Raw genomic sequence first — 16,563 nt, 5'->3', positions numbered from 1 at the left:
GTGTGAGCAGAGGGAGGGGGCGTTCCTCCCCGCTCCACAGCACAGCGCGATTGGCGCCGCGAGGCAGAAGGACGTCTCTGGCTAATGGTCAGAAACGCCCTTCTGACCATAGAAGAGCTACGGTACCGGGCCGTAAGCTCTTCACACCGGGCACAGATCGGGAAAGCCGACAGTGCGCTGAATTCAGCGCACTGTCAGCTTTCTGGCAGTATATAGAACTGCCTGTGCCCGGATATGGTGAAAGGTCCTCTTTAAAGAGGACCTTTCACCATCTGGGGCACATGTGGTTTAATACACCGCTAGAAAGCCGACAGTGTGCTGAAGAGCTATCAGTGCTGGTACCGTAGCTCTTCACTGTCAGAAGGGCATTTCTGACAGTCAGTCAGGAACACCCTTCTTCACAGTAGCACCTATTGCGCTGTAGTATGAGAGTGGTGAGGAACGCCAACCCCCCCCCCTCGCCAGTTTTTAATATATGTATTGTTATCATGACTTTACACAACTATTCCAGGTGAGCATCTAAAGGGGTCACTAAAATAATATTGCAAGACAGACTAAACTCTCTGGTTCTACTGGGGGTAGATGCAGAATAAGCTTTTGATAGGGTGGACTGGGTCTTCATGAGAACCACCCTGAAGAAATTTGGCTTTCCAAACAGATTTATGGGAAGAATATGCAAATCTGTCTCCCAAGATGTAAACAGGGAGACAGTGCCTCTGTTATGCTGCCCTCTATAGCAAGCACCCTGAACAACATGCCCGACTTCCCAGAAGTCTTTACTGCATGATGCGAGGTTATAACCAAATCAATTTCTCAGCTACGGACGGCACCGTTTCTGTCTCTTTGGACTTCATCAGCGCAGCCTAGAGAGAATTGATTTGGTTAAAGTGAGAGGCTGAAAGTCCAGATTGTGGAGATAACATCTTTCCTTAGGGAGAGACCACCTTCTCAGGTGTGTGGAGACTTATACAGCCATAGTTGCTCCACTTTTGGGGATAATGTTATTTTTGTAATAACAAACCTTGCAGACAATCTTCCAGCGACTGTCGATTTCTTAACCACTTATGGCAAAATGTCCAGATATAATGTTAACTTTCCAAAATCTTAAGTCTTAAACATTACACTAGCTTTTGCCAAAAAAAAGAATGGATTAGCATCACTATACCATTCTCATGGACCGACTCCTCACTCAAATATTTGGGAATTTATCTTACAGCACACCCAGAATTATACGGACAACTTTATTCTTCCTATTAACCCCTTCCCGAACCTGTGTGCGCACCATGCCCTGTGAGTGTTAGCCATATGTTACGGCTGACAATGCCCTGTAACACCCGCGGTCGGAACCGGGCCCAATCGCAGGTGTTAACCCCTGACATGCCGGCGGTCAAACATGACCAGCATCTCAGGGGTTTCAGTATATAATGGTAGTTTTATATACTGCTGCTTTCCCAATCTGTACCCTGGGTAAAGCGCTATCGGTCCCAGTACCGTAGCGCTTTACAGTCAGAAGGGCGTTCCTGACACTCTGTCAGGAACGTCCTTCTGCCCAGCAGCGCCTATCGCGCTGCACAGTGTGAGCGGGGAGGAACGCCCCTCCCTCTGCTCACAGTGCTCATCCATAGACGATTATCCCCCCCCCCCCTTCCTTTTTCTCCTCCCACTTTCTCAAAGTCCACATGGAAAAGAAAAAAAAAATGGAGTTCATCTTTGCCCCACCTCACACAGACCCCTACTTGATCCATCTAGCAAAAGTTAATGAAACCACTTACCCCAGACCCACTGCCTTTGGATAATCTTGGACTCCAACCTATCCATCAAATTCACTCCTTCCTCACTACTGAAACTACAAAGATGCTAGTCCATGCCCTCATAATCTCCTGCTTAAACTACTTTAACACCCTGCTCCATGGCCTACCATGCATTTCTTGCACCTTTGTACATTTGTGTTTGTATCCTATTAAAGAGGACCTTTCACCATTTTGCACACAGGCAGTTCTATATACTGCCGGAAAGCTGACAGTGCGCTGAATTCAGCGCACTGTTGGCTTTCCCGATCTGTGCCGCTACCGTAGCTCTTCTATGGTCAGAAGGGCATTTTTGACACTCGGTCAGAAACGTCCTTCTTCACAGCACAGCCAATTGCGCTGTACTGTGAGAGCCGGGAGGAAAGCCCCCCTCCCGATAATGCTCGTCTATGGGCGAGTACTGCGAGCAGAGGGAGGGGGCGTTCCTCCCGGCTCTCACAGCACAGCGCGATTGGCTGTGCTGTGAAGAAGGTCTCTAGCTGAGTGTCAGAAATGCCATTCTGACCATAGAAGAGCTACGGTACTGGGACCATAAGCTCTTCACACCGGGCACAGATCGGGAAAGCCGACAGTGCGCTGAATTCAGTGCACTGTCAGCATTCCGGCAGTATATAGAACTGCCTGTGTGCAAAATGGTGAAAGGTCCTCTTTAATATTATAAATGTGAAATGTTTGCGAGTTTGTGACTTTGGAAGTTCGGCGGTCAATCACGCAATACCCGCTCCACCAATTTTGCTGAAATTTTCCAAACATAGTTAATACACACGAGTGTGTAATAGGCTACTTTTGAACACAATAGCACACATACGTTTTCCACACGAACACCACAAAAAACAAACTCACATCACCATCTCTGCAATCTCACACACTTTGGACCATAGCAAGCCCCTAAACTTCACATTACCCTCTACAGTCTAGCCCCTAACCCCACACACTCACATATAATTTCCCACTTTCATCCTCACCATCCTGCAGGAGGCTACCTCTGTCACTCTCCGGACCAGCCATGTTTGCCGACCCCCACCGCTGGGAGGATCCGTGGCACCGCCCATCACACTACTCCACTAGCTTCACAGGAGCATGCGCACTTTTCACACAAACGTGTTACTAGCACGCCACCATTTTGCACCTCCACCTTAGGCCGCAGCACACGAAATCCTGCCTCCAGCCCGCAACGGTACCCGACGCCGCTATCACCTCCCTGCTGTTTCCTCTGCACGATCCATCCACCAGCCCGACACTGGTAAGTTCACATACCACTAACACTGCCAGGACCTCTGCCCTCTCTACTCCGCTGTGCCAACACCTTACATAATTACCTCCATAATAACCTTACCCCTCTCCCTCAGTGCCCTATCCTTCCACTTCTCCTCCGCAAACACACCTCACAGTCACTTGCACCTCACTTCACCCCCCTTGCTACGGCCCATGCCACTGATGTTCCTATGGCAACTGGCCGCCATAGCCGACACTTCCTTGCACACCACCGCTCACACTGCCTCTGCTCTCGGCCGCCATACCCCCTTGTACTACGGCGCGTGCTGGCACTTTCCGTCTGCCAGGTGGCCGGTAGCCGTACGCCCGCCATAGCCCTTCCCTTACACAATTGTGCATACACTGTGCTAACCCCATCATGCCTCCGGTTCCTGCCAACTTTGCATCCTCCGCCGCCTTCTCTTACCTGTCCCGCGGCTCCAGTCTGTGCCTCACTGCGCAGAGGCATCCTCCTGCTCATCTCCGCCACCTACACTGGGCTAGGCTGCCGCCACAAAGGGTCCTGTAGCAGCCGCTAGCTCTCCCACAAAGCTCAGTGTGTCCAGGCTGCTGCAGGCTATGCTACGTAGCCTGCAATAGCACTGGCAAGATTATGCAATACATTAGATTGCAATGCATTGCATTGTTCAGGACACCCCCTGCTGGTGTACAACGGTATTGTTTTGCATGCTGCTGGATGCAGCCTGCAAACCACATTAGCATTAAAATAATAAAAAAAAACCAATACTGTGAAACACACATTCCCTATCCCCGCCTCCGAAATCCCCCACTCTACTAACTGAATTAAACATTACGCCTGCATACACACATTATTAGGCAATGCATTACTATTGCAAGGCATTGCATTATTCAGCACACCCCCTGCTCTCCTTCACACCCACTAAACGCCCAAGTATTTGCTGAAAATACACATCTACAGATACACGTGTAAGGGTCCATCCACACGGCGTAACGCGGTGCTCATTTGGTGCTGATTTTTACGCCGAGCGCCACGTTACGGGAGCGTTTGCACTGCACTATTTACAGTGCGCGTTAACGCCACGTAAACCCGATTGTAAAATTTCACCTGCGACTCGATTTACACACTTCCACAATCACCGCAGATGAAGTCGCGGGTAGCAGCTAGTCTTTTCATATATGGCTGTTGACAAAAAATAAAATCAAATCATGTTTTATTTTTACTAGTGGGCACATAAATACAGTTCCTTGGAATTGTATACCACCTTATGTTTTTCATATATTTTTGACACCTCTGTTGGTATGTGATCATATTGATTGGTTTATCATTTAAAAATAAAATCTTTGGATTAGAAAAAAAAAAAAACCCGCACACACTTGACATACCCTATACTCTGGAACTCACTACCACAACACAAGAGATTGTCCCCCCCCCCCCCCAATCACAAGCTTCAAGAAGGCCCTGAAGATCTACCTACTCAGAAAGGTCTACAACCCCCAATAACACTACTGCTACCACACTACCATTTGAACAGCCTCTAGCCTCACCTACTGTCTCTATCCCTCTTAGATATTAAGCCCTTGCAGGCAGGACCCTCTATCTCACTGTGCCAGTTACACTAGGTTCACACCAGCGTTCGATCTTCGTTCTCAGGTTTCCATCTTCTGCATGCAGAAGACTGAAACCTGGCATGCAGAGTCCAGCTGTGAGTGCCGGTGAGCGTTTTATGCACTCCATGACGAAAATTTTTGTTTTTTTTAAACCGGACAGTACTGCATGTCCAACTCTGTGTCCAGTTAAAAAAAAAAAAAAGTTTTGCCGCCGAGCACATAAAACACTCACCGGCGCACACAGCCGGAGACTAAGCCCATTCAAATGAATGGGCTTGAAACATGCCGGCAGGTTTCTGTCTCCTGCCCGTTTTGCGCAGGAAATGGAAACCTGCACAATGGAGTACAGGCGCAGATGTGAACGAGCACTTAGTACTGTTTGTTTTGTATACCATATTGAAACCCTCAGATGTACAGCACCATGGCATTAACGGTGCTCTATAAAAACATAAGTCAAATTAATCCTACCTTTTGCCTAGACACCTAGAGTATAGAAACCTACAATGTATAGAAACTACTAACCCCCTTCCATTACACAACACATGCTATCTAGCGGTGTTTGAGCCAGCTCATATACCATTTGCACTAGTTTGGACTATCAAAATCTTATCTAGTCCCACACCACAGATTTTTATTTTTTTTTTAGAAGACTGATCCCCTTTCTTTCAGGGCATTACCCACATGCCCTTGCAGCATAATCTGAAGTTATAGCAGCTCTGGCTGCATCAACTGAGGTTTGTTGTTCTTTTTCTAAAAAAAAAACAAAAAAACAAAAACTGGCCTTGCTTAAAGGGTTATTCCCTTGATTGTAATCATATCTATATTTGTAGATAATTAAAAGTTAATACGACCACAAATGCAGAAACTTTCTATGGTCTGGGACTAGTCAGGAATCCAGCCATGATTTTCTTATTGTAGCTGGGTCATTAGGCAGGGACACTACATGTATGAGAAGATATCCTGGCCACAATAAGGAAATCATGGCTGATTTTCTGATCTTGCAAAGTTCCTGCATTCACGGTCGTATCCCCTGGCAACTGATCAAGAGAACAATTGTCACCACTAGATATTTAGAGAAAAATCCTTAAAACTACAAAAAGTTTAATTACTTATATTTGCAAAAATGTTCAACTTTTATATCTACAAATTTTAAAAGTTAGGTTTGTGGGTATACCCCTTTAACAAAGACTGATGCCAAATTAACTGTTTCCTTTGGGGGTGGGTGAGCCATGATGAAATACTGGACCTGATCCAGATGCAGTCTACCCCAAAGCAAACACTAATCTCCCTCTACAAGCAATTCTGCTACAGGGGGTGTACTCCACCAGGAGATATACACACCAGTAAAGGGGTCGTGGCAGAGAATGAAGCAGAAAAGGAAGGGATGCCCATCACATTTCAGCAATAGCCTTAAAGGGGAAGATAGACATCAAACTATGAAATACCAGTTGCAGTTCTTACACCTTCAAGAACCAGATAAGTCATCACTAGCACTTGCTTGCGCCCCCCCCCCCCCAAAAAAAAACAAAACAAAAAAAAAAAACCAACAACAGACTTCAACTGTCAGCCAAAATGTGAGAACACTTTATTATTATCAAACATTAGTAGAGGCGCTGTGGTTTTCCCATTGTGCTCTTGATATATAAAGCTCTCACATTCTGCCAATTCTTCTTCAATAGAGATACCAAGAAGTTAATTGCCAGGTGGATATTGTAGACAAGTTCCTCCTCAGTCATCTTCACATGACCAACTGCAACAGCCAGACACAGGACCTAGAGAAAACAACTGAGTGAGAGCCTTCCCCAGTTTCGAGAGGTACTATGCTAGTCCATAAATTAAATAAAAACAATTCATGTTCAGTAGGCACATTCAATGGAAACTATTGAATAACCCTTAATGAGCCTATTTTGGAATCCAAAACAAGGCATACTTGGAAGTTGTTCTTCACGGACAGCCATGAAACTATTTTGTCCATTGATGAAACAGCTTAAAAACATCTGTAGATAAATTTACAGCAATACTAAATACTCACTGTCCCCTTGTGCAGCCTTAACTTAAAAAAAACCCTTGTATCACAGATATATATATCTATTAAAAAAAAAAAAAAAAAATTTCCATGATGCATCTCCCTGTTCTCCCCTAAATTTTCATTCCCCTATAAAAATCAAGGGTAATAAGTCACTTCCACATTTGAGGTCAGACAATACATTTTTTTTTGCAAAGCTCACTCTCACTTTGTTTCTCAATCTATAATGTTCATGCGAACACCTTTGTGACAACAGCATTGTCTAAGCCTTTGGAGGACACACATACCTACAAAAACTTGAGCAATGGACTTTAAAACCCTAAACTACCACAAGCCCTACGAGCGAACCAAACTCACCTTTTTCATCTGGAATTTTATTGTGGACTTCACTTCATCAACTTTTGAAACCATGTTCTCATTGTGTGTTAGCAAGGAAGGAAATTTTCCAGCCTTGTTCAAGCCAGGTCCCAAGATACGAGGAATTTGCTTGATTAGGGATTCAGAGGCCAAAAACGCATCATACTTCTTAGCTAATGAAAAACAAATCTTAAGTTAAGCCCGCACAAGCGGTAGAAATATTAAACAATTATAAATGTAAGTCCCTAGTAGAGGAGTTTCTACCATTTATCCATATGCAAATGAGGGAAAATTGGTAAAGTGTTTAGCCCAGGAATCTAGACCTGAACCCTAAACCACATCCCAAAGCACCATTTCTTCTATTTGCATACATAAAATGGTAATACATGAAAACGGGGCTCCAAATCAGAAGAGGCACTTTGAGGCCAGGACCCCATCGGATAAAAAGGCAATTTTTTTCCACGGCGGGAAGTGGAAAAATTTTTTAAAAAAATTGTGTCGTTTTACAGCAAAACCGCTAGAATCCCATGTCCACTTTGCAGTAAAAACTGCAGGTCGGACACACCGCGATTTGCAAAACCGGCACAGTTTTGGAAATCGCAGCAAGTCAATTATGTCTACAGAAACGCCAGCGTTTCCCCATAGATATAATTTTAATAAAGTCCATGGAGGAAAACTCTGAACTTTGTTTAAAGCGCTGCTAGAAGTACTGCGACATGTTACCGCCACAGTTTTTCGCGCAGCGCTTTAAACAAAGTTCACTGTGATTTTTGGCTGAGGGGCATCCTGTGGGGCCTTAGCCTGAAACTGTAAAACTCACCTCTGACAGGTACTATAATCAGGTTTTTAACCATTTTACTGCTGACAGACTCCCTTTAAGGAGCACCCAACTTTAACACCATTAACACTTGCCGGCAATTAAATTCCTCTTAACAGCATTGGTTACCAATACTTTCGCCATAAGGCTACATTTTTGTCTTGGGCTCTATTCAGATCTCACCTCCCCAACATCAGTTTAATGGATGCAAAATGCATGCAAACAGATGGCCATCCATTTACATAGACAGAATTAAAAAGAAAAATGGATCCATTGGAATCTTTGTTAGGACACAAACATGTAGTATACCATACTTGGCCTGAAATTGGCCAAGCGCAGCTTTTTAATCTGACACTTTCACAATGGACACATTGACATAATCAATTGGGGTCTAGTGGGCTTGGTATGTAACCACTATACTAGCTAGGGACTGGCACAGATGGCTGAATCTAGTGTGAACCTTGTATAAACTTATGCTGCCACATAGGTGAAGAGGTTAAGCCACAAAAGAAGCTACACTGCATAAAAAGACAAACATACCCAGCTTTTTCACCAGCTTCTTGTTTTTGTTTAACTTCTTAAGAGCTTCTATGTCCATGTGGGGCAATTCTACTGCTTTTGCCTCATCACAGTGCTGCTGATCTCCCAAGACACAGACTGAGAATTTGGGTCTTGGTGTAGACTTTAGCCTGAAGGTATAAAGTGAAGTTTAGAGAAGTACAATGTATAACGTATACCTTCTTTTTAAGAACTTTTGATTGGTCAGAAGTGTGGACCCTTGTAGTGTAGCCTGAACAGATTGTAGTAACAAGGCACTGCAATATACTACTTGATTTGCTGGTCTCTGTATTTCTAGTCCTCCAAATTTTCTCTTCACTGGTTTCAGTATAAAAACAGTGGACACCCAATAGATCTCATTTTAGCAACGAATGTTTTAACAGTTGGAAGACAGTATGGCCAATTATACATACACACTATAGGAAACCAAAAGTTCTTAAAAAGCAGCGGTACTAGTGAAATATGTGATGCAATACATGACCCTAGGAACAAACCTTGCATAATACTGACGTATTATTCGGTGGGTATTGGACAGAAGACCAAACCACACCTCCCCTCTTATTTTAAGACCCAGGGTGGGGGTCCGTTCAGCTAGTCTTTGATCAAGATAACTGAACTACCCATTTTTTTTGCCATCATTATTCCCCTCCAAAAGAAAGGTTAGCTAAGAGGGAAATGCAAGGCAAAAACTGGGTGAGAGGAGTGTCCGAACCTGACTGTTCCAGAGAAACGCTTGTCTTTTTGAGGGTCATAGTTTTTGAGGCTGATCTGGAGCTCCACAGTTTGCAGAAACCTAAAGTAAATGTAGAAAATAGATCAGGATGAGCACTGTAGCCAATGCATGTAGTACTGACAAATATACTTTGACAAGCCTGTAAGGCTGGGTTCACACAAATTTTTGGTCAGGAATACGCCTCAAAATTAAAAAAAAAGGCGGATTCCTGACCAAAGAACTCAGCCTAACATTGAGAACACTGCGCATTTTGGCATATTAAAGGCTTCAGAGTAGTTCTAAGTATTACGTGTGAATATGCTGTAGCAACTAGGCCAGAGTTCTAGCTGCCCAGCCAATGAACCAGCTGCTACACGGTACATGTTTGGGTCAAAGAAAATGGCATAAGGCAGATCAACACATTTCCCTACATGAAAAGCTTATTTGAACAAATATAAATCCCAAGCTACATATGCCAACCCAACTAAGCTTACAGACTTGCAAAGCAGCTAACCATTTAACATGTGGAGTAGTTAGCTGCCATCCCACCCAGTGAATTTGGACGTCAGTGACTTGTCACATGTCCTTCCTATGGTAAGATGCTGCTTCCAAGATGAATGCTCTTACATAAACAGTGGGTTGGGGAATAAATTAAAGCTTAGCCACGAGAATTTGTCTAAGGAAGCATTCACACTACCACCGCTATCCATGCCGGGTTTTCCTTCCTAAACCCCTGGGAAACCAGACAGTGGATGGCTTTCTGGTGGTCAGCTTCAAAACCCATTCATTTGAATGGGTTTTTAAAGGTAACCGCTGGTGTCCGTATGCAGACGGACTTTTTTGCAAAGTCCTGCATGTACGACTTGCCTGGTGGTTTTCTAGATTTCTGCTTACTGTCATTCATCAAGCTTACCGCTAGTGGATGAAATTCTGACCATCATGTGATGGACAATGGTGTTGCTCAGTATAGTCACAGCGCAGTAATGACACATCTGCCTGATAATGAGCTGTGCACCTGTGGGCATCACATGACCAATCAGAATTTCATCCAAAAAAAATTAATGAACAAAGGAAGATCTAAAAAAACCACCATAAGGAATTGATGCAGAAACTATATTGTAAAATTACCTTTATATTACACAAGCAACTACTTTTGTCTCAATATTGGTCTGAAAGTGGCCAACAACTTTACATGCATCAAATTTTCTATTCCCATGTGACAATAGAAAACCTGGTGCCGTTTTCCATATTGCTGATGCATTTAAGAGTCTAATGCTAGTTTATTCTCCCCAATATCTAGATCATATTAACAAAAAAGATGCCGCCTGTTCGAGTCTGCATAAAGCAAGTCAGAATGAGAAGCCCACATAAGACTTACCTTTTCTTCTTCCGTTTTGCTCCACCTAGCACTTCCCTCACTGCTTCATACAGTGTATCGCGAGAGACTTTACTACTACAATAACAACAAAAAAGTTACAATCAGTGAAAGGACAAAATGGGCAATTTTTACATTGATCTGAAGAAGCCTTTGGGTTAGAACATTAGCAATAAGAGGTTAGTGGTAGTCTGAGGACAGATGCACCCACCTCGGCCCCTATTAGATGGCCATACAACCAATGATACAGAGCTGTCTAGAGGTACAGCTAATACGACGTATCCCCCCCATGTGCCGTGTACACAGATCCGCGAGTGTAGCATACTCAAAGCTACAGCACTAAACTCACAAGTCTCTATGCATACAATAAAGTGCGGGTGCGCTCCATATCGCCAGGAGACGAAAACACCGGTTACTGCCCCATGAGCCAACGGAACCTGCTAACAGGAAATGGCGGCCACTCACAGGCCTATCAACTCTTAAGTTTATAAATCGCAGACCGCTGCTTCACAGATCGCATCACGGAGCTCCTCAGATAAGTAATCCCTATTCTTATTAAAGCTACACTACTTGCTAGGACCAGCCGGCAACCTAGAGCGCCGATGGCAAAGGATTGTGCGGAGCAGCTACCAACCTCATTGTAGACGCAGTCAAGGCTTAGCTACGAGAAAGGGCAAATACTTCCGCGCATGCGCTTAAAAAGCACGTAATCTCACGATATTTGTATGCCACCATGTTTGTAGAGTCTGAGATTACAGTCTACTCCACAGCATACTCGGAAGTTCCTGATCACGATATTTGTATGCCACCATGTTTGTGGAGTCCGAGATTACTGTCTACTCCACGGTATACCAGGAAGTTCCTGATCTGTATCCAGGTGTGTCTTACATCCAGTTGCCGGTGCTATCTCGGCTCCGGGAGTATTTCCGTCAACACTCCGCGAGATTCGACATTTTCTGGTGTAGCTCTGTTGAAGTAGAGGCCAACTATGCTTCTCCCAAATACAACCTTAAACTACCTGCTATGACATGGAAGCAGCAGGTATATAGTCACAGTAATAGTCACAGGAGGTAGAGTCACCTACTTTATTCAGGGCATACCAGGCAGTACATCATTTTACTCATTCTAGGATCTACCTTGTGTAGTGCAGCACATTGTGTGAACTGAAAAAAAGATTTCCCTCTAATACTGCTCTGTCCCCAGAGCCACCTCCGGCTGTTGGATGGGTGTGCTGGAAACACTGCAAGTGTTCAGAACATTTACCTGTTATCAGAAATGTTGCAAGCTGTGTATTAAAGGGATTCTATGTGAGATGAGCGAACACTGATCGGATCAGCAGATCTGAACAGCACGCTCCCATAGAAATGAATGGAAGCACCTGGCACGCAGACTTTGCCGGCGGCCAGCCGCTTAACCCCTCGCGTGCCGGCCGCTTCCATTCATTTCTATGGGAGCGTGCTGTGAGCGTGTTGTTCGGAACGGCTGTTCCGAACAGTGTTAGCTCATCTCTAGATTCTATCACTGGTGTCTGTGGTTTTGAGATAAAGACATTCCTGGATAACCCTTAAAAAGGCTATTCCATACCTCCCAACTTTTGAAGAACTGAAATAATAATAATAAATTTTATTTATATAGCGCCAACATATTCCGCAGCGCTGTACAATTTGTAGGGTTCAGATACAGACAGATACAAAACAAAGAACGTCATTTCACACAATAGGACTGAGGGCCCTGCTCACAACAGCTTACAATCAAGAGGGACAAAATGTGCGGCGCGCTGTTCTCGTCGTGGCAAATGTGGCCCCACCCACTTTTGTGTTGACTCCGCCCATTCTCATTACTTTTTCATGTGCCCGCACACAGTATAACCCTCCTACATTCACCTGTAAATTATATGTCCCCTCCATCTCTGCCCCCAGATTCATGTCCCCTCCATCTCTGCCCCCAGATTCATGTCCCCTCCATCTCTGCCCCCAGATTCATGTCCCCTCCATCTCTGCCCCCATTGTCATGCCGTCCTCTCCTTCATCTGCCCCCAGTTTCATGTTCCATCTCAGTGTACACATTACACTTACCTTCTCCTCACTCCCCCGCCGCTCTCTCCGTGCCTCTCTCTCTCGCACACAGTTGTAGACGCGATGTGACATCATCACATCGCGTCTACACAGCCAGTAGCTGGCTGTCACGGTACTAGTGGCACAGGATCAGGAGTCCAGTCGTCGGGTAATGCAAAGGAGGCTGGGGACAGCACGTGGGGAGCCCACAGGTGGGCTGAGGTAATAGTCCAAGAGCAGGTGAGCCAATACCAGGTAGAAGTCTGTCGAAGTTCAGGAGCTGTGTTAAAGCTACGGTGAGCTGGCAGGCAGCCAGCAGGTAAAGTTCCGAGGAACTAAAGAAGATTTCCAGCAAGGAGTCTCCTAGGTGTCCAGGCTGTATTCAGAAGTTCAGAACACAATACCAACACAACAGGAAGTGTCAGAGTCACCTATATATAGGCAACCCAATCAGGGTAATACAGGGGGGTTCCAATCATGAGAAACAGCTGATGAGCCTCAGGAGTAGGCTCCACACAGAAGTCCAACAGGCCAGTATTCAACAGGCTGAATAGCTCAGGAAGCAAGGAGACACTGGGCAAGACAGCAGGTCACAGGTTCAAATCCTGACATCACTCCCCTCCTAACGGCGACCTCTGGGCGCCACCGGACCTGGTTTTGTCGGGTACTGCTGATGAAAACGTCTAATCAAACGCGGAGCATTGATGTTAGATACTGGTTTCCATGAGTTTTCTTCCACACCATACCCTTGCCATTTGATAAGGTATTGTAGTCGATTTCTGTATATATGGGAGTCCAGAATCTTTTCCATGACAAACTCTTCTTGTCCATCCACTTCAATTGAATCTGGAGGTTGAGAGGATCGTTCAGGAAATGGATTGGCCGTAGCAACTTTCAGTAGAAACACATGGAAAACAGGATGAATCTTCATTGTTTTCGGAAGTTGTAAAGGTACTGCCAGAGGACTGATTATTTTAGAGATCTTATAGGGTCCAATAAATTTCTGTCCTAGTTTGGGTGCAGGGACCTTCAGCTTAATGTTCCGGGTAGAAAGCCATACTCGATCCCCTACTTTGAATTCAGGTGCTGGTCTCCGATGTTTATCTGCTGCCTTCTTATATCGCTCCTGAGCAGCTCCCATTGTTTCTTTTAACATTTTCAGATTTTGTTGCATTGATGCGATTCTTTCTGTAACTGCTGGAATTAGTGGAGTCACTGGATTTTTAGGGAGAATACTTGGATGGTATTCCAGATTTGCAAAAAATGGTGTTTGCTTTGTTGAAGAATTTTGAGAGTTGTTGTATGAGAATTCAGCAAAAGGTAATAGGTCTACCCAGTCATCCTGTAAATGACAGATGTAACAGCGCAGGTATTGTTCTAGCGTCTGGTTTGTACGTTCTATCTGACCGTTAGTCTGGGGATGATAGGCTGTTGACAAATGAAGCTTGATATCGAGTGATGTACAGAAACTTCTCCAGAATTTAGACGTGAACTGCACCCCACGATCCAAGACCACCTCGTCCGGCACACCATGAAGGCGAAAGATATTTTGGACTATCAAATCAGCAGTTTCTTTGGCTGAAGGCAGACCGGTACAAGGGATAAAATGAGCTGCTTTTGTAAGTCGATCTACCACTACCAATATTGAGGTTTTTCCTTTGGAGTTAGGTAGATCCACTATGAAGTCCATTGAGATCGAACTCCAAGGTCGTACTGGAATGGACAATGGTTGCAGCAACCCCATTGGTGAAGAATGTGAAGGTTTATACCTGGTACAGGTATCGCAAGAAAGGACGTATTTCTTTGTGTCTTCTAGGCATCCGGGCCACCAGAAGAAACGGGATAACAGCTCATATGTCTTCTGTACTCCCTTGTGTCCAGCCAATCTGGAATCATGTATGAACTGTAGAATCCTCAGACGCATTGCTTCTGGTATGTATAGACGCTGTCCATCAGTCCATACTTCATTTCTAAAGAATAGATGTACATCCCCTGATGGGTGTGATAAGAAAGGATCAGTGTCATAGGCCGCTTTAAGGTCCTCCAGCAGATCCCCTTCATGGATAATACCTACAATTCTTGTCTTGGAGACAATGGGAGTAGGTGGAGCTGAGGGATTAATATCACTAGAAAACATCCGTGACAGAGCGTCTGCCTTTCCATTACAAGATCCTGGTCGGAATGATATTGTAAAATTGAAGTGATTCAAAAATAGGCTCCATCGGGTCTGACGAGGGGAGAGGCACTTAGCTGATCTAATGAACTCTAGGTTTCGGTGATCAGTTAACACTAGAATTTGCTGCAAAGCTCCTTGTAGATGGTGTCTCCACTCTTTAAATGCTGTGACGATGGCAAGCAATTCTTTATTTCCCACATCATAGTTTCTCTCTGCAGAAGACATCCGCTGAGAGAAGAATGCACATGGATGCTATAGCTTCTTTTCACCTGACCTCTGAGAGAGAATGGCCCCAACCGCACAATCTGATGCATCTACTTTGACTACAAACGCAAGTTCTGGATCAGGATGACATACTACTGGAGCCGTGGTGAATTTAACTTTCAAACGAGAGAAAGCTTCCTCTGCTTGTGGAGTCCAGGAAAAGTGGGTCTTCTTCTTTGTCAGCTCTGTGATGGGGCCTACAATCTCTGAGAAGTTTTTAATAAAGCGTCTGTAAAAGTTAGAAAAGCCAATAAATCTTTGTACTTCTTTTACAGTCTTGGGAGTCGGCCAATCGATAACTGCTTGAATCTTTCTGGGATCCATACACAATCCCTCAGGAGAGATGATGTATCCTAGGAATTGAATCTCTTCCCGATGGAACTCACATTTTTCCAATTTGATGTAAAGTCAATTTTTCCGCAATCGTTCCAATACACGTCTTACATGCTGCTGATGTTCTTCTAGAGATCCAGAGAAAATTAGTATATAATCTAGATAAACCACCATGAATTGATCTAGTAAATCTCTGAAAATATCATTTGCTAGGTGTTGGAAGGTAGCCGGAGCATTGCAGAGCCCGAATGGCATTACTAGACTTTCAAAGTGTCCATATCGAGTACAAAAAGCAGTTTTCCATTCATCCCCTGGCCTTAGCCGGATTAAATTGTAAGCACCCCGTAGGTCCAATTTGGTAAAGACTTTTGCTCGTTGAACTTTCTCCAACAGTTCGGGAATCAGAGGCAATGGGTAACGTTTTTTTACTGTAATTTTATTAAGTTCTCTGTAATCCACCACTGGCCGTAATGAACCATCCGATTTCTTAACAAAGAATATAGGAGCCCCTGCAGGAGAAGAGGATGGCCGAATAAACCCTTTTTTCAAGTTCTCGTCAATGAAGTCCTTAAGGGCATTTAATTCAGGTCCTGATAATGGGTATATTGTCCCAAAAGGTATGGGTGCTCCTGGAAGCAATTCTATTGGGCAGTCGTAAGGACGGTGAGGTGGTAGTTTGTCAGCTTCCTGTTTATCACAAACATCCTTCAAATCCTCATATACTGTTGGTAACTGATGCTGTTCTTGGTTTTGAGTAGAGACTGTAATGGTTGGTTCGGGTTGATCCTTTACCTCATTGTCTTTTGGGGGAAAACTCAGCATCTTAGTTCCCCAATTGATGGAAGAATTCTGTGTCTGTAACCAAGGTAGGCCTAAGATGACTGGAAAGTGTGGAGAAGAAATTAGTAAAAATGAGAGAGTTTCATGATGCTGAGGTTCTATGTGAATCTCCAAAGGTACAGTTTCCTGGTCTACAGGTCCCGAACTCAGGGGAGACCCATCCACAGTCTCCATCACAATAGGTGAATGTCTCTTAGTCGAGCATATTCCATGTTTCTGAGCGAAACCAAAGGCCATGAAATTTCCTCTAGCCCCGGAATCCACCATAGCTGATGTAGATATCCACATAGAATTGACCAATAATTTAAGAGGGACAAAGTAATGTGAATCCTTGTTTTCCTTTTTAACCTGAGAAGTCACTGATGATATATAGTGGACACTTTCTCCAGCTGACTGTTC

The 16,563-nt window shown here is 44.4% G+C and overlaps 1 protein-coding gene across 1 annotated transcript; it reads right to left on the bottom strand.

Annotated features, from left to right (window-relative positions):
- Positions 1-6,213: 6,213 nt before the first annotated feature.
- On the bottom strand, positions 6,214-11,179 carry RPL10A (ribosomal protein L10a). The gene is made up of 6 exons (XM_075264355.1): positions 11,132-11,179; positions 10,501-10,575; positions 9,123-9,203; positions 8,393-8,541; positions 7,036-7,208; positions 6,214-6,424 (listed from the first exon to the last, which is right to left on the bottom strand). The coding sequence occupies exons 1-6, from the start codon at positions 11,134-11,136 to the stop codon at positions 6,254-6,256; spliced, it is 654 nt and encodes a 217-aa protein (XP_075120456.1). The 5' UTR covers positions 11,137-11,179; the 3' UTR covers positions 6,214-6,253.
- Between the last annotated feature and the right edge of the window lie 5,384 nt (positions 11,180-16,563).

The sequence above is a fragment of the Leptodactylus fuscus genome, chromosome 2, assembly GCF_031893055.1.
Source record: "Leptodactylus fuscus isolate aLepFus1 chromosome 2, aLepFus1.hap2, whole genome shotgun sequence".
NCBI lineage: Eukaryota > Metazoa > Chordata > Amphibia > Anura > Leptodactylidae > Leptodactylus > Leptodactylus fuscus.
The sequence above is the reverse complement of the archived record's forward strand: the minus strand, read 5'-3'. Positions and strand labels throughout refer to the sequence as shown.